At 39.1% G+C, this 23,631-nt stretch overlaps 2 protein-coding genes across 2 annotated transcripts; one reads left to right on the forward strand and one right to left on the reverse strand.

Annotated features, from left to right (window-relative positions):
- Positions 1-10,885: 10,885 nt before the first annotated feature.
- On the forward strand, positions 10,886-15,100 carry LOC117331832. Its single transcript, XM_033890755.1, has 3 exons — positions 10,886-11,070; positions 11,523-11,804; positions 13,236-15,100. The coding sequence occupies exons 1-3, from the start codon at positions 11,013-11,015 to the stop codon at positions 13,877-13,879; spliced, it is 984 nt and encodes a 327-aa protein (XP_033746646.1). The 5' UTR covers positions 10,886-11,012; the 3' UTR covers positions 13,880-15,100.
- Positions 15,101-19,291: 4,191 nt separating this feature from the next.
- Positions 19,292-22,421, reverse strand: LOC117331833. The gene is made up of 2 exons (XM_033890756.1): positions 22,070-22,421; positions 19,292-21,653 (listed from the first exon to the last, which is right to left on the reverse strand). Exon 2 carries the CDS (start codon positions 21,633-21,635, stop codon positions 20,973-20,975), a length of 663 nt encoding a protein of 220 aa, XP_033746647.1. The 5' UTR covers positions 21,636-21,653; positions 22,070-22,421; the 3' UTR covers positions 19,292-20,972.
- Positions 22,422-23,631: the final 1,210 nt, after the last annotated feature.

Below are 23,631 nucleotides of genomic sequence, written 5' to 3' on the forward strand. Positions count from 1 at the left end.
CGTGCTTCCTTTTCTGAAACGCATGCGCGGTATGCTTTTACAGATTATTTTTCATAGGGTTACCTCCCTTTATACGTTTCGGATCAATTTCATCATGTACAGTAGGCCTGTAGGACGATTTCTTATCATCCTGTTAGATTGCATCACCATTTTATAGGGACGTACATACTTCACACGCATAAAAAAAACTATCACGGGACTATTTTTTGCATTGAACTAGCTATGGACATTGCACGCTATGAAGTAGACTACATATACTTTAATTGTAGCTGGCTCTCTGACTAAACATGTACATGTACGATACCTGTACACCTTGAATGCCTCTACATCTCCACGTGATTACAATGCATATATTGTACAATAATGATTGCTTTCACATTACATAATTATATACACTTGTATATATAGAGATATATACACTTGTATATATAGAGAGAGTTCCTAACTTTCCAGCATTTGTCTAGGTTTATTTCAAAAACCCTTTTTGATTTTAAATTGAATCAAAACCACACACATTTTAGGCCTATATTTTACCAACAGTTCTAATGACGTGCCAAATATTTACTATATATTTAATGCATTTGACAAATTTTCAATGAAATTTTTGGGTTTCTTTTTTCAATGGAATTTATTGAAATTTCATATTTATGTAGTCTATTGATAATTATTTGCTCATTCTTCTGATAATATTTGTATAAATTGCGCGTTACATTTTTTAAATATTAGCAACTCTATCATCAATTGAGAAAAAAAGGCGGTGTCACATTTTTGTTACGGTGCATATAATGGGAAAAGTATGTTAAATTATTAGGTGAAAGAGATGTTTCCTCAGTTTTCGCTGTGCCCTCTCGATATCTTGATATCTGGTATTAATGCGAAAAAACAACAGATGTTGGTTTTTCGTCGTCGAAATTATAAATAATTTTGTAATTTTCCTATTAACCTTCGGTATGTGAGAGATAGGAAATTGTTTAATCGCTTTTTAATCGCTTACAGGTGTTCCCTGGCAGACAAATATCAGAAACTCTAAAATGCTAGGTTTGTACTCCTGCTTTGTAACGCTCAGCATTGCGACTAATTCGCCCCTTATCAGTATAATAACCAGGTTGGGTGTCCTGCTGGGCGTCTTCGGCAGCATGTTCCAGTGAGGTAACACTATACAGTCAGCACCATTTCCACGCTAGATATCACATTTATTTTATTTTTAAGGAGACAAATATTAATATACCAAAGCCTCCCACCAATAGATGCACCCTCTCATCACACACATACTTCTCACACAAAAGGGAGACGGTTCCTCAAATGAACTTAGCTATTGATAGAAAACCCAAAACAATCATTTATTTAAAAATACATTGCGATGCAATGTTTACACGACGTGATTGAATTATTATTGAACAATTATAGTTAATGACCTTAAAACAATATATATACATGTATATTTCTAAAATCAGTTAGAGTTTACAATATACAACATTATTATATATAATGTTTGAAATAAAAGAAAGGGAATGCATCGGGCCTCAAATCCGGACCTACAAACTCTAGTCGGATATCTATATCACCATTCGACCTATTCACGTGGCCACCTTGGTTCATCCCCGTCATGCAGCTCTCTTCTTCCTCTTTCATATACAGGACTGTATACTTGGTTTGGTTTTGGATTGTTTTTGTTTAACGTCCTATTAACAGCCAGGGTCATTTAAGGATGTGCCAGGTTTTGGAGGTGGAGGAAAGCCGGAGTACCCGGAGAAAAAAACACCGGCCTACAGTCAGTACCTGGCAACTGTCCCACGTAGGTTTCGAACTCGCAACCCAGAGGTGGAGGTGGAGGCCACCGCGGCCCCCTGTATACCACCGTCCGTTGGTATAGTTAATTGGGCGCCAAATATAATAACTTCGCAGGAGGATGAACGAGTCCGGTTCAATTACATAACATGTAGGATATTCTATATTGACTAGCTATATTGTGTCCTCAGTTCTATTATAATGTTATTATGTTATGTTGTTACCATGGTAATATATTATTTTATGTTGTTACCCTGGAAAATACTAGCCACAATATTGAGCTCGATTATTTCGAGCCCTAGCAGGTGGAGACAGTGACAATTGAAAATGAAATATAACACAAAATTACGGCTGTTTGGAAATCATCAGTGTTTTTCATCAAAAAAACTATATAAAAAACAGAGCAGAACGACATTCACACAGGGAATTTTTAGTGGACGAGTGGTGGATTCATGGAATTTACTCCCTAGTACAGTAGTAGAAGCCCCCACTCTTAATGTTTTTAAAAATCGTCTAAATAGACATTGGCACAAAGTACCTTTTAAGTTTTACCAAAGTTTTTATGATGCGCAACCGGATAACAGTGAGTTATTCCTACAAGATGCGTCAGAATTAGCTGATATCAGCTAACCAGTGATGTCGAAGAAGAGGTATCAGGTATCAGGTTACTGCCAATCAGTTTGACGCAATAGACACGAATTCTTTGATCACATGGCATTATGACACCAAATCTATTATGACGTCACAACACCGTCGTCTCCTTAGAGATTTATTGTTTATTGACGACATCTCCGATGCTGGTTGTAGCATGAACGCGGCGTATATTTTTAACCGGTCGATGATTTAGGATGCTATGGACGAGTCGTTACTGACTTGTCCGGTTTGCCTGGACTTATTCCGGGACCCTGTCAACCTCCCATGTGCCCACACCTACTGCCGCCAATGCCTGAACGACCTGGTCAACAGAAAGCATTCCGACACACAAAGAGCTAATAACCAAGCTGAAAACCAGAAAAAGAAGAGACGTGTGTTGGAGTGTCCCGAATGTAGACAGGTTGCGACACTGGATGAGAAGGGCATCGCTGGCCTACCAAAGAACTATCTGATCGCTAGCATCGTGCTGAACTTTGCCTCAGAGAAGATCAATATTCTGTCTGTGCCTTGCGATGCCTGTGAGACCATTCCGCCTAGAAAAGCCGTCAGGTCATGTAAACAATGTCAAACGTCATATTGCAAGTTCTGCTGCGAGGAGCTTCATCCTAGACGAGGGGCTTTAGCAAAACACGAGCTGTTCGACCCCAGGGAGAAGGACACGGGCCAACATTTGTTTTCAACTAAAGTACTGAATGATCTGTTCTGTGAGAAATGTCAAGTCATAGTTCAACGGGAGGACGAATTAGCTGTGACCAATCACAAGAGCATGGGCCATATCTTGGTCGGCATCAGGCAAGCCGTTTCACAACAGATGGTAAGTATCGAGCTCTGAACACGAGAATATCAAATGTTGAGTATTTTCGATGTCACACATTCGTCAGATGTTAGGCATTTTTTTTTTTTACAAAAGGTAAGGCCCCATCAGAGCATACAGGTAGGACGACAGGCAGTGCCAATACAAGAAAGACAGGAAGGAACTGTCTTTACGTCCACCTCGATATTTTGTTTATTAATCAAATTCACGGAGCTGTGGGTGATTGTCGAAAAAATGTCACATTATCTTTGATTCTATTCATAAATCCGATAAATTAGCTAACAGACATATAGGAGACTAATATAGGCTAAGTCTGTTGCCTTCTCCTTTTGTACGGGGTTTGTTCAATTTTGTTGAAATGAAAGCAATGAAGACAAATGTACTGATAACAGAACCCTTGGATTTTAGACATATACATGTAGTATTATTTTTAGAGTGACAGCACTGTACGTTTATATCTAATTATTTGAATGTATAGATATCCACATCGACTTTTTTTTATTTTGTTTCCCTTGCCTGCTTAGACGAGTTTAAAATCCAGGATATTGAATATGGAGAAAGTGAAACGAGACCTGGCGAAGCTGATAACTGACAAAGAGAGCGAGTTTCAGATAACAAAGGTAAATACTACACAGATTACCGTGGTCCACACACTCTCACGCCCAACAGCTCACGATTTTTGTCAAAAAATTTGATTTAAAAGGTTTTTAATCTGTTCGACGAAAAATAACATCTCGTATTAAACCACAGGAATCGGAAATTAAATATCTGAAGTAACAGTTATTACTCTACGTTAGCGGGAATAATAACTTTATTTCACATATAAAATCCAAATTCAGCGATTTGACAAAGTTCACGACCGGCGTATATTCTATTGACATACATTTTGTTTTGTTTTGTGTTTTGTTTATTTTGCTTGTTTCGTTTTGTTTTGTTTTGTTTTGTTTTGTTGTTTTTTTGCTTGTTTTTGCTTTGTTTTTTTTAATTAGGCCTAACGTTACCTCCGTATTGATGCACACAGTGATCGACAAAAGATTGTGTATATCAGAATATGTACCTTTTTATATATTTTGTGTCTTACATGTACATGTAGTGCATGTAGGCGACTGATTTGAGAACTCCATAAAATGAGGATTACATTCGTGTCCTCGGGCACGTCTCATGAGGTTCCTAAAATGTGCAGACATATGACCTGACGCGACACAAAAGTCAACTACTAAGCTGAGTATGCAGACTAACTGCCATTTTGATTCTCGCTTCGAGAGGCTGCATGGCAGACGTGATGGAGGGCACATCTTGCATGTAATATCGTGGTTTGGGGGCGGTAGCCCGAGCTAAATAGTATATTAACTACATACCTATTGCAAAAAGTCATCCAAACTGTTATTCAAATTCGATTATTCTGTGAAGGGGAGCATAGGTGTCTTTGCAAACAGCCTTCACCTTAAAAGCATCTCCACCAATTCGCTTATAAGGAACCAACTTCGGCAATAATGCATTAGATTCAATGCCATTATTCTGGAGACCGGCAAAGTAAGGTTGCTCCGATTTCCGACCTAAATTTACATTTCCGGACACCGACGTGTCCTTATTACTGTAGTTATATATGTAACAGGAGAGCAGAAAATGAAGCGGCCAGACCGGGGTTCGAACCCGGGACCTCCGAACACTAGCAGGATGCTCTACCAATTGAGCTTCCTGGTCACCGATGATCGACCCAGTCCTGTCCCGCTACACACCTCCCTCATTTTTTCCAAGTCTTCGCCCTCGAAGACACACGAGACTCCTATACCACCACCGTGGGTATCTTGGTCACGGCACCACTTTTGTAACTGGAACAAGACGGGCCCAGTTTGTAGAGTACAAATCGCACCCGGCTCACTGCCCTGTATCGTCCATCAACTCGGGTTCGTTGGGTTTGCTCGTCAGTGTTGGCGAAGGAGAGTCAACCCAATTAAACAGTTAACAATATTTATTTACATTCCAAGAACAAGTGCACTACACATTAACATAATGGGCCCAATGTTTACAACATACATAACACCCTAAACCCTACCCTGGCATTCCTAAATGAACTACCTGACCTATACATTCTATACGCTATCTCGACCTCATCCCGCCTAATGCACCCCGCTAATACTAACAAGACCTACTTCTAATTGTGGCTCAATAAGGAACTCAATCCTTCCACAATGCCCGCCGTAAATGAAGGTATCACCCGTATATATATACCACGGTAACAATGCACAAACGACCGACCACTGACATAGGGACTCGACACAATGGACAATGCATGACTGGTACACGTGGACAAACACACACAACAGGCACTGGATACCACACTTTACTGACTCTTGCCTAACATGTTAATATATAGAACACAAAATGTACACTAATTACAAACATCCCCCACTACATATATATTCTTATTGTTGATTTCCACTAAAGGAAGCAGAATGCAGCAAACTGAAGGAGATTAACAGGGAAATGGAGAGAATCGGTAAAGTAATACAAGATCGGCAGACGAAACTTCGGGCAGACACCAAGTTAGGGTTTGCCGGCTACTTTATACAGACGGAGTCGGAACTTGACAAAGCGCGGGAAAAACTCCTACAGGCCACGGGAATGATAGGGGAGGGTCAGACCCTTCTGGAGACCAAAGATCAGGGGACACAATCGGAACATGTTACGGTAAGGTGTCTGTTACTAGAGGACATGTGACGCGAGTCGTTGATATGATAAGTCAATGTTTATATAACTGAAGCATTTAAGCAATCTTGTGCAAATGGTGATATCAAGACAACATAAGCGGCTTGTTGCTATGACGACATAAACTACGTCAGTATAAGTCATGATGTAGCTTTGGATGACTTGTATTGTTTGTGGGTAACATGATGACGTATACTCTGTGAACAAGTGGTGAGGTAATCATGATGGATAATTGAGTTACTTTTTATCTCTCTGAGCATTTATACCGTTCAAACAACTGTAATCGTACATCATAATGCATTATTTATTATAGTTTCCGTTACACAAGTATTGTTTCTTTTGTTTCAGAATATAATAGCTCTGAAGAAAAGGTAAGTGCCTCTTATTCTATCACCCGTAATTGTTACCGATTCGAATGACGATAAAATATCAACTGATTGTATCTGGCAACAATGACCGATTTTCCTTCTCATTTTGATATTTGCATTTTTTCAGAATGGAGCAGGCAAAAAGCAAGCTAGAGTTCGCATTCTCAGACACCATAAAAGTCAGCCAACTTCCTGCCACGACAGACGCCGTACTTCGACGGATCCAATGTACGCTCACAGAGGCGATGTCAGCCGGGCAGATAGGTATGTACAAACCAAGGATGTCAGCCGGACAGATAGGTATGTACAAACCAAGGATGTCAGCCGGACAGATAGGTATGTACAAACCAGTGATGTCAGCCGGACAGATAGGTATGTACAAACCAAGGATGTCAGCCGGACAGATAGGTATGTACAAACCAGGGATGTCAGCCGGACAGATAGGTATGTACAAACCAGGGATGTCAGCCGGACAGATAGGTATGTACAAACCAGGGATGTCAGCCGGGCAGATAGGTATGTACAAACCAGGGATGTCAGCCGGGCAGATAGGTATGTACAAACCAAGGATGTCAGCCGGACAGATAGGTATGTACAAACCAAGGATGTCAGCCGGACAGATAGGTATGTACAAACCAGGGATGTCAGCCGGACAGATAGGTATGTACAAACCAAGGATGTCAGCCGGGCAGATAGGTATGTACAAACCAAGGATGTCAGCCGGACAGACATGTATGTACAAACCAAGGATGTCAGCCGGACAGACAGGTATGTACAAACCAAGGATGTCAGCCGGGCAGATAGGTATGTACAAACCAAGGATGTCAGCATGTACAAACCAGGGATGTCAGCCGGACAGATAGGTATGTACAAACCAAGGATGTCAGCCGGACAGATAGGTATGTACAAACCAAGGATGTCAGCCAGACAGATAGGTATGTACAAACCAAGGATGTCAGCCGGACAGATAGGTATGTACAAACCAAGGATGTCAGCCGGACAGACAGGTATGTACAAACCAAGGATGTCAGCCGGACAGATAGGTATGTACAAACCAAGGATGCCAGCCGGGCAGATAGGTATGTACAAACCAAGGATGTCAGCCGGGCAGATAGGTATGTACAAACCAAGGATGTCAGCCGGACAGACAGGTATGTACAAACCAGGGATGTCAGCCGGGCAGATAGGTATGTACAAACCAGGGATGTCAGCCGGACAGATAGGTATGTACAAACCAGGGATGTCAGCCAGACAGATAGGTATGTACAAACCAGGGATGTCAGCCGGACAGATAGGTATGTACAAACCAAGGATGTCAGCCGGGCAGATAGGTATGTACAAACCAGTGATGTCAGCCAGACAGATAGGTATGTACAAACCAGGGATGTCAGCCGGACAGATAGGTATGTACAAACCAAGGATGTCAGCCGGACAGATAGGTATGTACAAACCAGGGATGTCAGCCAGACAGATAGGTATGTACAAACCAGGGATGTCAGCCGGACAGATAGGTATGTACAAACCAGGGATGTCAGCCAGACAGATAGGTATGTACAAACCAGGGATGTCAGCCGGACAGATAGGTATGTACAAACCAGGGATGTCAGCCAGACAGATAGGTATGTACAAACCAGGGATGTCAGCCAGACAGATAGGTATGTACAAACCAAGGATGTCAGCCGGACAGATAGGTATGTACAAACCAGGGATGTCAGCCAGACAGATAGGTATGTACAAACCAGGGATGTCAGCCGGACAGATAGGTATGTACAAACCAAGGATGTCAGCCGGGCAGATAGGTATGTACAAACCAGTGATGTCAGCCAGACAGATAGGTATGTACAAACCAGGGATGTCAGCCGGACAGATAGGTATGTACAAACCAGGGATGTCAGCCGGACAGATAGGTATGTACAAACCAAGGATGTCAGCCGGACAGATAGGTATGTACAAACCAGTGATGTCAGCCAGACAGATAGGTATGTACAAACCAGGGATGTCAGCCGGACAGATAGGTATGTACAAACCAAGGATGTCAGCCGGGCAGATAGGTATGTACAAACCAGGGATGTCAGCCGGACAGATAGGTATGTACAAACCAGTGATGTCAGCCGGGCATATAGGTATGTACAAACCAGGGATGTCAGCCGGGCAGATAGGTATGTACAAACCAGGGATGTCAGCCGGACAGATAGGTATGTACAAACCAGTGATGTCAGTCGGGCAGATAGGTATGTACAAACCAAGGATGTCAGCCGGACAGATAGGTATGTACAAACCAAGGATGTCAGCCGGGCAGATAGGTATGTACAAACCAAGGATGTCAGCATGTACAAACCAAGGATGTCAGCCGGGCAGATAGGTATGTACAAACCAAGGATGTCAGCATGTACAAACCAAGGATGTCAGCCGGGCAGATAGGTATGTACAAACCAAGGATGTCAGCATGTACAAACCAAGGATGTCAGCCGGACAGATAGGTATGTACAAACCAAGGATGTCAGCATGTACAAACCAAGGATGTCAGCCGGGCAGATAGGTATGTACAAACCAAGGATGTCAGCATGTACAAACCAAGGATGTCAGCCGGACAGATAGGTATGTACAAACCAGGGATGTCAGCCGGACAGATAGGTATGTACAAACAAAGGATGTCAGCCGGGCAGATAGGTATGTACAAACCAAGGATGTCAGCCGGACAGATAGGTATGTACAAACCAAGGATGTCAGACGGACAGATAGGTATGTACAAACCAAGGATGTCAGCCGGACAGATAGGTATGTACAAACCAAGGATGTCAGCCGGGCAGATAGGTATGTACAAACCAAGGATGTCAGCCGGGCAGATAGGTATGTACAAACCAAGGATGTCAGCCGGGCAGATAGGTACGTACAAACCAAGGATGTCAGCCGGACAGATAGGTATGTACAAACCAAGGATGTCAGCCGGGCATATAGGTATGTACAAACCAAGGATGTCAGACGGACAGATAGGTATGTACAAACCAGGGATGTCAGACGGACAGATAGGTATGTACAAACCAAGGATGTCAGCTGGACAGATAGGTATGTACAAACCAAGGATGTCAGACGGACAGATAGGTATGTACAAACCAAGGATGTCAGCTGGACAGATAGGTATGTACAAACCAAGGATGTCAGCCGGGCAGATAGGTATGTACAAACCAAGGATGTCAGCTGGACAGATAGGTATGTACAAACCAAGGATGTCAGCATGTACAAACCAAGGATGTCAGCCGGACAGATAGGTATGTACAAACCAAGGATGTCAGTCGGACAGATAGGTATGTACAAACCAAGGATGTCAGCCGGACAGATAGGTATGTACAAACCAAGGATGTCAGCCGGACAGATAGGTATGTACAAACCAAGGATGTCAGCCGGACAGATAGGTATGTACAAACCAGGGATGTCAGCCGGACAGATAGGTATGTACAAACCAAGGATGTCAGCCGGACAGATAGGTATGTACAAACCAAGGATGTCAGCCGGACAGATAGGTATGTACAAACCAAGGATGTCAGCCGGACAGATAGGTATGTACAAACCAAAGATGTCAGCCGGACAGATAGGTATGTACAAACCAAGGATGTCAGTCGGACAGATAGGTATGTACAAACCAAAGATGTCAGCCGGACAGATAGGTATGTACAAACCAAAGATGTCAGCCGGACAGATAGGTATGTACAAACCAAAGATGTCAGCCGGACAGATAGGTATGTACAAACAAAAGATGTCCGAGTGGTTAAGGTGTCCCGACAGTGTATCACTAGCCCTCCACCTCTGGGTTGCGAGTTCGAAACTTACATGGGGAAGTTGCCAGGTACTGGCCGTAGCTATAGGCCGGTGGTTTTTCTCCGGGTGCTCCGGCTTTCCTACACCTCCAAAACCTGGCACGTCCTTAAATGACCCTGGCTGTTATTAGGACGTTAAACAAAAACAAACCAAAACAAACAAACCAAACCATGCAGTGGATGTGTTATCTAAATAAACATGGAACAAGAAATCGTCAAAACAACATGTATTCGTGTTTTGGATATCATATTTAAGTAGTTTCGGATGTTGTTACAGCGAATTAATGTAAGCGATAATGTACAGCTGTTCTCGTCATTTACAACACTCCAACAGCGTTGTTGGTTTCAGTACCAATAAAAATAAGTCTAAATATCAAATGAATAGAGGATATAACAAATATAAGTTTTATTAGTTTGATAAGCTATATTTCACTAGCAACATGTAATGATAGTGAGTATAGAAGCCGCGAAGCATATATAGTCAGTCTATTAAAGGGCATACTATAGTTCAGCTAAACACTGGAAAAAAACTGTGAAAACGTTTTCTGTGAACAGGATGAAAACGCGGGGCTCGACATGGAAGATTTGGGTGTGTTCGTCGATTCAGTCGGTATACTGATATACACGGTGTCAGGGTCAGAGGAAACTCGGGCTAGTATACTGAGTGATGTACTTATTAATAAAACAAAACTTTGTAAGTAATCACATTTAATTGTTTATGTATGGAAGGAGACATTGACGTTGACCAGGAGAGGGATCTTAACATGCCCCGGTATAACTCGAGGGCCATGCTGCATATTGACATGAAGATTCACGGGATAACATTTATTTAGTACATTTGGCCGAATGGAATAAAAACTAATTATGTTTTCCCTTTTTATTGCAGATGGGATTGTTCGGGACACTGAAGGAGGGACGACATGTAAGTCTTGTACACTTCCTAAAGTAATCATCGGCGTAACTATACTAAAATGGCCAAATAATGCCATAAAGTTACCGAGAGAAGGTTTTTTTTCTCTCTTATATGTCAAAAAAGAAGAAAGGTAATTTGATGGAATTTGAGCAAATATATATAGGATATTGAAGAGTTTCCAGTTTAATATAACATATATTTCACGAGTATGACATAATATCGATATTTTCACGATTGCGAAGGCATTCAATTTACCTTTTATTGCATTTCACATTGAAAACATCGAAAAAATATATAATTAGTAAATATAAGTTTTATTCGTTTGATATTTCTATATTTCAACGGCAAAAATGCAATAAATCGAATTATATGAATCTTCCTCGACATCCGATAACTAAGTAAGTGGCATAGTGTCAGCACCTAATGTTTTGTCTAGTTTAGCTGATCTTGCTTTCAATCAGGTGAGGAGAGGGTTAAGATCCCGGTCGTGGGGCGGAAGTGGAATGAGAACGGGTCAAGCATCGTACTGGAATGGTCTCACACCGACGGTCGGGTGTTCGATATCCAGCTACAGTGTGACGCAGGAACGGAGCGCTCCACGCGCGAGATCTTTGGTCTGCGCGACACAAGCGTCGTGGTGACTCGTCTATGGCATGACACTACCTACCACGTGTCGATCTGGGTACAAGGCAGGCCCGGAACAAAGGGCGTCATCGACGTGTCCACTCTTCCCGCCATCACAAGTAAGTATTGGTACAACGGTCCTCATACAGTTACGGTGGCTGATAAAGACCAATTTTGTTTGCTAGAATTATCATTTTACTCTTTTGAGCTGCGTTTTGTCGTCTCAAAAATGTATCGTTCTATATAGCAGATTGGTGGTTTATTAATTTTGTTTGTTCAAGGTGTAAAGTACGCTTTTCGCCATGCCTGAATGAAACGGTGTGATTTGCTTTAATAAGTATTAGAGACTAAACGAAGGTATTTCGCGGCGAACAAAGTGAAAATAAACATATTATATTTACATCTCTCCGTTCTTCAGCTTTGTAAACTCTGACTGCGTTAAAACTAGCGTAAAGCAGTGAAAAAAGGCTCAGTGGATTAATAATTGCGGGAATCAGTAACATAATCATGACGTCGTCTCTTTGTGACTTTACCGGAACGTCAACTAGACGGCGCCATTTTCAAAGGCCTGACAACGCAATTTTAGCGTTTTCTCCTGTTACACGATGATCTCTGTACAAAAAGCTAATGTCATGTGAGTGTTTTGTCAAAAACTAAGCTGAAGATTGCAAAAATAAGTGAATATTTAACTTCTCCACAAGGTAAGCTGACAACAAATGGCTGAAGTGTACAATTCCTAGGGGTAGGCCTAGCACAATCGATCACGTCACTACTACTCAATACACGCTGTGCTTGACAACCATAGTAAATCTGAGACGGGAACTGTGGATTGTGAATATATTAATTAAAAACGTAAAATGTATCAAGCAAAAATGTTGAGTTGTTTCTGTTAATTTTATAAACAATACTGATATATACTTCACATAGATTCACTGAAACTATATTATCTTAGCAACAACGACTGCTGTAGATACCAACGTCGCAACACATCACGACTTTTATTTTCTTCGTACGGTATTTCAACGAATTGTTTGACGTAAATATATGCATTGACGGTGTTTTTTATTGCGTTTACGGTGGTATACACTCAATGGGATACAGACATATTCTATATAGCGCGTTAGCGCTATATATTGAATATGTCTGTATTCCATTGCGTTCATACCACCGTAAACGCAATAAAAACACTGTTCAATCATTTGCGTTCATACCACCGTAAACGCAATAAAACACCGTTCAGTCCCTATATATTACCTTAATTAGCAACAATAATTTGATTTTTGTCAGTAGTCATGGAAATCTCGGAGACTACACGGACAAGGTACACTAACCAAGTTACCAAGAGACTAGAGCAATAGCGTGTTTCATGCCTATCACATGTCTCACTGCTAGTGAAATGAACATTCGGTCGTCGCGAAGGCTAAATTAGTTAAAATTGTAGTGTTATCAAGGCAGTTTTTTTTTCTAAATACATATACTGAAGGAAGATATCAACATTTCACATCGAAAGTTCATGTATCGCTTTACAAGACCTTTATTTTCTGTTATAGGTGACGTTCAGTTTGACGAGAAGAAAGCCTCGAAAGACGTTGATGTGTACAACGATGGGATGAGGTTGTCAGCGAAAGGAGCCGTAATTGAAGTCAAGAGTCCAGAACTAACGAATATGAATTACCCGTCCATTTCCGGGACGTTCGGGCGACGCGAACTGACGGGGTCATACAACTACTGGGAGCTCAAGGTCAAGTTCCGAATGAACCCACTCGTGAAAACAGGACAAGAGTGGGCCTTCGATCTCGGGCTTTATTGTTCAGATATACTAACCAATTTCGACAACGCTAGTCCCGTAAGCACTACATATACGTGTAGAGCTGTGAAATATGGCAAGAAATTCGCAAGATTAGAGTTCGGTACCAATGGTAACACGACGTTACTGCCAGCGCGAGACTTAGAATGGACCAATGAAAATTTCTACTTTTATTTCGGATTTTTCTTGAATCTAAAAGCAAGAACATTTTCGGTACTGGATAGAGCGAAGAATGGTATCCTGTACACATTCAATGACATCAGAATCACAGACAACTACCTGCCAATGTTTTCCGTGTCCAAGAAAAAGAATACCATTCAGGAGATGCACCTCGGCGACACAACGCAGGCAACAGTCCCTGATATAGTCTACGAAATGCTGGTGTAACGCAAATTCTTGTTTCCTATTATGGGGATCTTGGTTAAGGTATAAGTATATCCAAAGACAAGAAAAAAATAATAATTATATCTAATCACTAGAAAAAGTGTTAAAAACATGTATATCTAAATACTAGCAAAAAAGGTTAAATACAGTATATCTTAACACTAAAAACCGGTTATACATCCAGATATTCAGATAAACAGTTTGTATATGAAAAATGGTAAAAAGGAATAAATATATCTAAATGGTAGAAAAGGGGCTAAATATATCTGAACACTATAAAAAGGGTTAAATATATCTAAACATTAAATATATCTAAACACTGGAAAAGGGGTTAACTATATCTAAACAGTAGGAAAAGGGTTTAATATATATAAATACTATAAAAAGGGTTAAGGGTTAAATATACCGAAACACTAGAAAAGGTGTTATATATATATACACTAGAAAAAAGGTTAAATATATCGAAACACTAAGAATGGGTAATATATATATATACACTAGGAAATGGGTTGAATATATCTAAACACAAGACATTTAGACTTGAAAAGAGAATCACTTTAAGATAAGCACACAATTGATTTTGTAATATCGTTTAGTTCTCCGAGCTAAATACACATTAAAAGGATGACTTTGGTGTTGGTGTAGCTGGCTATACTAAAGTGTATTAGGTACCCTGTCTACATCTGTCCCAGAATCTCTTGTCTTCCTGTGTTGATATACTGGGTGTCCCCGTTAGAGAACTGGTTCTACAAGTCTGTAGGTCTGAAATCACTGGCTGTGACGTCCACAATATCGATACACACATGACTTGTGATTATGGTCCTCTCGCCTCCAGAATACTTAGAAGAAAGATAAGTCAAATCGGATACGTGTATATACCAGCAAGCTTTTCTTTTTAATTTGTTGTTTTCATACAAAAAAAAAATAATAATAATAATAAAAAGGAGAAAGAAAATCTTGTAACATTCTGACACAACATTGAGACTTGTTGTAGTGTTTCAATGCTGAGTATCTGGACCGGTGTCAAAATATCCAGCAGTGCTGTTGATTATATATGTCATGCTATTTTAGATGACGTTTTACAGTTTACTTCTTTTTTTATAGATATATCTTTTTTCTTCTATTTTTCACACCCATACCGTAAACAATGCATATTTACATTTCGTATGTGTTTTACAATTCTGGTAGATGTACACGTCTCAGAAATAAAACATTGTCATTTTGTCTTTTCGTTTGATATGCGTTTTGTATTGAGAACTTTCTGATATGATGTTCGTAATCACTTATCATAGTGACAAACTAATTTTAAAAAAAAAAACTTTTTTTTTCTAGATTGTAGTTTTTAAAAAATCCTATGCCCAAAATGAAACAGTTCAGTGATGATGTTTGTGGTGTTACAGTCTGATAATACGACATTTATAGTCCTCAAACTGTGTCAATTACTATATAATTAAATGTATGGCGCGTATGACACGTGTCAGTTACTGACTTAAAAGTTTCAAATTTACAAAATGTACTGACAATATGTAAGCAAACAAAATACTTGGAAACAAGTTGGTAAGCGATTTCAAAATCTTGAAGAAATAATTTTAGTGAAACTGACTTGACAAAATTCTATGACAACAAAACACTCGGCAATCTCTAACAACCTGCCAATTTTAAGGAATACGCACACTCAGGTTTTGAAGTAACGGAGAAATGGGATTCTAACTAATCATGTAATTAAGCTGATTACCTTTTGTACAACAAAAAAATGTACTACCACTATCGTGACTTTGTATTGGATAAGTGGCTATAACTGCATATTTTCATGAGACCTATTAACGTCCGCGCATACGAAAATATCTTGTTCAGAAACTGCTGGGGTACATCAATCCAAATATTTACAGGATTAATACAGAGCATGGACATTATTTACGTTCAGTATTAGACCTATATTAAACACACGTACACGTATCAGTTTTGATAAAATGGGGAGGAGGTTTGAAGTTTAGTACATAAAAACTTATTTTACAAGTATCATGATTTTCCGTTAATGTGCATTTACCCTGTATTTTCATGAATGAAATATATTCAAGGCTAACATAATATTTTTTGGATAAAACAAAAAAGAAAAGTTTAAACAGCAGAGTAATTTCGGTCAAACAATTATGTTGTCATAGCGTTATGTTGTACTACAATTCCTTTATAGTGGAGTTGTTTATACTTGTCATTTACGCTGTATGTAGTATATAATCCATAGTACATGTATAAGAATCAAAATAATACCGTTCATGCTGCATATCAAAGATATTACACTCGATGTAAAAATATTTTTATTATTACACCTTTTTAGCATTAAAACGATTGTGAATTCCCGAACGCGAGCAGCATTCCTGCATTCTGGGGTTAAACTTCGATCAATAACTGCGAAAGTTGATGCTTTTGACTAGGCTCTACAACAAGAAGGCGAGTTCTGACCAAAGCAAAGAAGGTAGATACTCAATAATAAACATCCTGTTAACACTGATGCATGTTCAGGTGGGTATGTCTGCTTTTACCAATAACATTAGTGACATACTCTCGTTCACCGACTGAATTATGCAGGTGATCACTGCACATGGCCTCAGACTACAGATGATCAGGGCAGGGAAACCACTATTTTGCGTATAATACACAAACTCGCTTAACATCAAAATAACTTTAAACTTCCTTTTTTATTTTTCATTTTCCGAGTCGCATTTATTTAGTCATGAACCATGATACAGACACCAGAAACAATCAATTCTAGTTTTGCACGTGGTTTTACTGTAGTTCCCTATTTAGGCTATTTTTAGTAACAAATCCATACTCCAACTAACGTATAACCTATAATAGTCGAGTTTGCGTATAGGCGAGTTTGCGTATAGGCGAGCTTGCGTATAGGCGAGTTTGCGTATAGGCGAGTTTGTGTTTTTTATGCACAAGTTGATGGTTTTCCTCAACTTGATGATAACACCAAAGACAGATAAATAAAACTTGCTGTTTTTGTGATTTTGTAAATATCAATATATGTGTCGTTAATGAGGACTTTGGTCCACCATCAGATGGTAAGCTTTCGTGTGATCAAGATATCGCATTGATTAACGACATAAACGCGAAATTTGATGAACTACAGAAAGAAATGGTAATCGGTCTAATAGTAAACTTCAAGAAAAAAAAGAGTAAATATCGAGGCAGAAATGTGAACGCCTGAGGTTCGCTATGAATAACACTATAACATCATTCGAGAGTGAACCCCAAAGGACGACAACGTGGGGGAGAATTGTCTGTTTCAGAGGGGGCAGGCGGAAGAAGCGTCCTGAAGGAAACTTTTAAAGGTGACTTGAATATGACAATCACGCCTTCATGGGAAAGATAACAGTTCGTAAACAATTGCCTCCTTTTACAGACTCCACTTAGTTTTGACCCCTTTTTAGACGAGAATAGGTCTGCATGTAGTTCTTGTGGAATTGTCGCGCTTCCTAATAGGTCGGTGATAAAGAAAGCCCAGATATAAAGCTATTTACATAAGTATGGGTGAGAGCGAACTGGCTGGAGAACCATGTGAGCTTTGTCTCCTTAAAAACAATTTCATAGCAGTGGTCATGTCGCCGAATCCCATATGTGTTGTCAATTTCGAAGATTCAAGGTTGAAGTCATCATCGACAATCAAGGTTGCCGTTCGTACAAACACATCGCTTTACTACGTAAAAAAGATGGTGATGGAACAAAACAAACTCACACAATTTTATGAAGATGTTAGCATCACGCTTCCGACAAGAAGTCAGGGCGGGGTGACAATAACACTAACCGGATGGCAGGGACTACTCTGTCTGAAGGCAATATAACAAACATCCTGCTGACAAGGACTATAGTCTAAAGGCAATATAACAAACATCCTGCTGACAAGGACTATAGTCTAAAGGCCGCTCGGGAAATAGATGCGGGCAGAGAAATCAACGTGTGTGTTTGTTGATTTTCATCTATCAACGTCATACAGATGTCCCGAGATGGGTCACGTGTCAGAGAGCTACTGACGTCTTCAAATGCAATAATGCAATCGTAGGTTATTTCTGTAAGTGCCGACATTGTAGTGGTCACCAACTAATCGTCGAACCACTGTAAAGATGTTTCAGCTTGTTTTACGTTTTACCAATACATGGATAGAAAATATATACACGAAGAAACGTAAAACGATGAAACCGAAACTGAAACACCAACAACGAATCAACATTAAGACTCCCATTTCTCTAATAAGACGAAGCAGATTTTGAATGAGTGAGTTGTTGTAAATCTGTGTTATGATAATTTGTTATCCTTTTCTGTAACACCGAATGTGTGAATGTTGTATAAGAAACATTGTAACCTGGCATCCTGACTCGTACATTGTAGCGGTGATATGAAGTAAGCGTGACATACATCACTGTATTATTGTTTAACCCACCAGTTCATGATGGTGGGACATTCAAATAGCCCGTGATCGGTCGCTTGTCCTTAAAAATCCCTTTAACATTGTATCGCTAAGCCTTGAAAAATTCTTTAAAGATGTTTTTCCAACTTGATATTTAGATTCCATTTGATCCTTACTTGTGTATATTCAATTTGGAGTCAGCTCAAGAAAAGCAATACAGGAGACCATCATTTCAATTGGATTATTAATTAAAGTTTATTAATTGCTATTTCTCAGGAAAGTGTTCTTATATCTTTCTTAGATTTCATACCTACGACTCCCTTGTTATCAAATGTTCAAGAGGAATGGGGGAGGGAAGGGGAAAGAAGAGAAAATAACTCGGGGTTATAAAATAAAGGGAGAATACCAATATGCTAACACAATCCCAAATCTAATTCAATAAAACGACGTCAAAATATGAACTTTGACGTGGGGACCACTGAAAAAGTACCAGGTATTCCGGATAGGTCGGCTTTTACCTTACTATTCTGTCACAAACTATTACAGATTATAACTAGTGCAACGTAGACATTAGGTTTAATGTATACTGATACACTTTCGTTCCTGGAAAAACTTCTAATCAATACCGTCCTGCATCGCTCGAAAAATTTTGTCTTAAGTTTGTAAGTGAGTTTTCGCTACTTGTTACGAAAATCATGATATTTGAATATACTGTAGGCGGTGGAAGCAGGTATGCTCCTATCTAGAAACAGAACATTAATAAAGAGGGCAATACCATTGTCGCGTTGAAATATTCTGTTGTTTCCACGGAAAGGTCGTTAGTTGCTACCTATTCTAATAAGTTTTCAATGGTTTCAGTCTCGTACGAAAACAAAAATGTCGGCCTAGAGAGAGACATAGTTTGTTCCAATAGGTATGTCGATTGTCTTGTCAACATGATTTACCAAGATTATAAGGTTATGAGCGGAGTGGTTGATCTACTCATAATCGTGACCGAGATGGATCTTAGCTGCTTTGATGTTATAAGATCCATGGAAAATGAACTAATTAAAATGATATGACCCGAGTGTCTAACATGTAGAGATTGGCATACTTTGGTATGATTCGCTCTCTAATCAAATACTTGTGGGACGTAAAATATAAAAAGAACATATTGTTTGTACGGTACTTATCACAAGTACAGTTTAATGGCTAAAGTATGTACGGCTATGTTGAATCACAACCAACAGACAGTGCACACAGGATGGCATTAGGATCCCAACCTGTGTCAACAGTGACTATCGCCAAGTCAACAGTCACCTACTCATGCATTCCACTTGTAAAATGGCACCTTACATTTTATACATTAAAATAGAATTTGACGGGTTTGTGGTTACGATCAATCTATTACCATGGGATGTTTTGATATCTTTGAATAAATTAATAAAACAAAATTACGAACATTATCAATTCATTAGTTGAGCTAGAAAGATTGTTCTTGAAAATACACATATAATGGGCAAATTCCAATTGCAAATGAGAAGGAATCAGTATAAGCTTTTAGCTTGTTTTCCAATCCTATATGTATATATGATTGGTATTGTGATGTTGCGTGTAAGTATTTGAATATTAATGAAATATTGTTTAAACTAAATGAAAATACACATATTTTATATGCTATATATCAAGTTAGAAAATTAAACATAAGATCAAATTTATCACATATCATAACTTATATTCATGAGAAATAAACGAAAATTGTCAAAATTATTTTCCTTATTACTTATAAAACATGGAAATGTCTCTTATAGCATATTTCCATCATCGAAACAATCGTGTCATCCTTTGTTTATGTGTGAGGGATAGCAAATGAGCAACCGGATTCCAATACATGATTCCTCATTCCCTCAAAAACTCGCCCTGTTTTGCATTTAATTAGAGTTTAAAATTTCAAAATCGACCCTCCCTTCTCTTACATAAAATACAATCATACACAAGGGTTACTTTTTCTAATTGAATAAGAAGTGTTGCCTAAAGACTTTCTCTGGGTATCATAATGTCTTAAATGAGGCTTCAACCTTTAGAGAATCAAATATCAAAAACATAAGCAATACAAAGGTTTCTATTATAAATAAACATTTATTCGACCTATTAAAAAAGTTTCATCGCAAGCTTTCAAGAAAACGGAAGTTTGATAAGAGTTGTATGTATTTTTATATTTTTGTTTTATTCAACAATGTGTATTTTCAATAGAATATGATTTTTTTGTGGAAATGGCTTGGGGTTTCTCAATTTTAATATTTTGTAGATTCTGATTGCACAAAATAAACATTGTCTTAAACGTTCGATCTGACCTTGATTTAATTTGTTACTTACTATATTAATCACTCGCCAATAACTACATGGATTTTTTAGTAACATAGAAAATTAATTGCTGCTTAAGAAATACTGGAGAATCTAAGGCAACAAGTGAAGTTTGCAGAAACTACAACACTTTATATCCGTTTAAACAACATTAAAAAAAGATAAAACATATTTAAAACCATTGTTTTCGTCATTGATTCACCCGCAGCTATAGAATACATCTTAAACTTCTGTGTTATATATATAATGTATGTTCACCAAATATAGGGTAAGTGTCTTGTAATGTAAATTTTACCAAATACCAACACAACGCGTTAATTGTATAGTGTATTGTCTTTGTCCTTATATTGTCATGGCGTCGTCATTGTCTTGCATTGCCTCTCTGTCCTCTGCGATGATTGGAGGGACAATACCTGCCGCTAAGAAATTGTCACTAGCGCTAAGTCCCCTGGACATGAGCAGCACCACCCGTCTGTTCATGGCGTGTGGGGGTAACCCCAAATTGCGGTACATTGATCGGGAGGGTTTCGGTATGTCCTTGTACCATTTAGCTTTTGTTGGTAGATGGTGCGAGAAGAATCGGCCACAGAATGGATTGTTATCCTTTTCTGCCGGTATGCCCTTAATTTCTCGGGGCGTCGTCGTGAATCCTACAGGCGTATGTACGTGACACTGAACCATCCGTAGTTTCTTTATCTGGGTACGTGTTTCTATACTCGGGTGGAAGTCAGCCATACTTGGCAGTCTCCGCTGAACTCTCCTCAGCTCCTGACTCACTTTCTGTTTTTGTCTCTTGTGAAATACTTCTGCCTGGTGCTGGTATTTGCTTAGAACTTTCTCCTGCACCAGCAGACGTTTGTCCAGCATGGCGTTGACCACACGAGTCCTTTCGATTACGTCAGCGTCAAGTTTGTTGTAAATGTCCGGCACACATGCATTGTTAACAGGCGGTGCTTCTCGCTTCGCATGAACATTTAGTTCATCTAAGAAAGCGTCATTTGTCATGTCTCAGTATCTCGAGCACTATAACAGATCACATATTTGATTATGATATGATATGTAGTTGAAAATCCCACTAATCCGAAAATGTCTGCATCCAATCTTGTCAAATACCAGTATTGCCTTTTACACGACAAAAGAAAACTATACAACAAAAAGTTTCTTATTCCTCACAGAACCAAACTAAACACAAATATCTGTCGTCACAACACAGACATTTGTAAAACACATCCTTAAAAGGAATGGAATTACACATTCCTGCTACACCTATGAGGATAATTATCCCTGTGTTAAGTAACGTTAATTGGTTTCGTGAATTGGGTCGGAGATAACATTAATTTTACATGGTGTATTAATTACATCCTTGCCGACTCACATAAGCGTTTGTAACAGTGTTGGTCTCTCGAGGCAGTGATCCAGTAAATTGAAAGCCTACTCACCCACTGCGAATGTTTGTCTGTAACGATCACATATCCTAGGTGACAATCATGCTAATTTACTCGAGCTCCACTGGTACTCCTAATGGATGGTTGATACACACTATGCTTGTTGACTTTGTATACACATTAACATGTTCTGCACACGCGATCATACATCCACTGGGGTACATGTGTCTATTACCTGTATGTGATTTGTAAACTTAAAAGGGCAGTTAGAAACTTTAGATAATCATTTGTTGAGTAAGTCCAGCTTTTGTTGCCACCACAATGTGTGGATACTGTCTATGAATGTGTCTGGCCTTGCACGTCCGGCGTGTGGCTCAACTCATGACCCCAATATACATTAGGGGTGTGTTCTCTCTGGAGTGGCCAGTCGACGCTCATCACAACTAATGGCCGTTCGATGGGATGGTGTATTGAAAGTGAATAGCTAGATCCCACTTAAGATATGATAAATAGGTTTGCCTTAAGGATATATTTGGATATTAATCCACGTAATGTGGTCATTTATACAGTGAGAGAGCTAATAAGTCGGCCATTTTCTCTCCCAAATACCCATTCTCTTTGTCGACGTCTATGTTTGTACAGTACGGACCGTCGGAGTGCTAGTGTTATGGCGCAACTATCGAGACAGGCTTGATTTTGAATCCACATCATTGTGTGTTACAGTGTGGCGTTTTCTCATGCTCCTTATCAAGATACCCCGCTGGTGTTTGTTTGGAATGATCGATTTACTAAATTGTATAAATTTGACACGCGAAGGTAAAATTAAGCTATTTAAGACAAATTGTATTGCTGTCATGAAATATTTAAAAAGAAGCAATTTTATTCTCCCATGTTATGGAGAAATTACAGAAACAAGATAGGCTAATCCTAGCAACACATAAAACATTCATATTTCATATTTCGAATTCTCCCTGCATGGAAAGGTTTTGTTCTGAAATGGACATCAGCTCAATTTCAACATAGCATACCTCATTTGATACAGCGCTGCAAACGTTACACATTACAAATGGTAATCTAATCGAAATGTTTGATTTATTTGGATATTGGTGAGTGATACCGCGCCTAACGCTGAAGTCATGTGATTAAACATTTTGTCTAGACACTATGAAATTTTATCCGTTAATAATATCTTGGTTAAATATGAGATATTGTTATATGTTAATAATTAGATTAATATTAGACTGACTTAAAGCCACATGGACGATTTGATACTAGTGTAGTCTAACGTTTAAAGGGAGAAAACCGATGAACTTACATGTAAATGGAATAATATTGCGACAAACGAGTACCATTCTTTCTCACTCATCTTAGCCTCTCATATTGTTGTTTATATCGTAAGACTAAAAACGGTGGGGTTTTACCCTTTAACAACATTATATAGAGGAAGGTAAACAATGATACGTATGTGTCTGTTTAGATGTATATAGTGTTAAAACTGAATGAAAAGTTGATAACCATTTGTGATGTGGTATTTTAATTTGTTTATTTTATGTTTCCATATATTTGTACATATGATATGAAAGCGATTTTATGATAAAATACTCCTGCATGTAAGA

The sequence above is a fragment of the Pecten maximus genome, chromosome 7, assembly GCF_902652985.1.
Source record: "Pecten maximus chromosome 7, xPecMax1.1, whole genome shotgun sequence".
Lineage (NCBI taxonomy): Eukaryota > Metazoa > Mollusca > Bivalvia > Pectinida > Pectinidae > Pecten > Pecten maximus.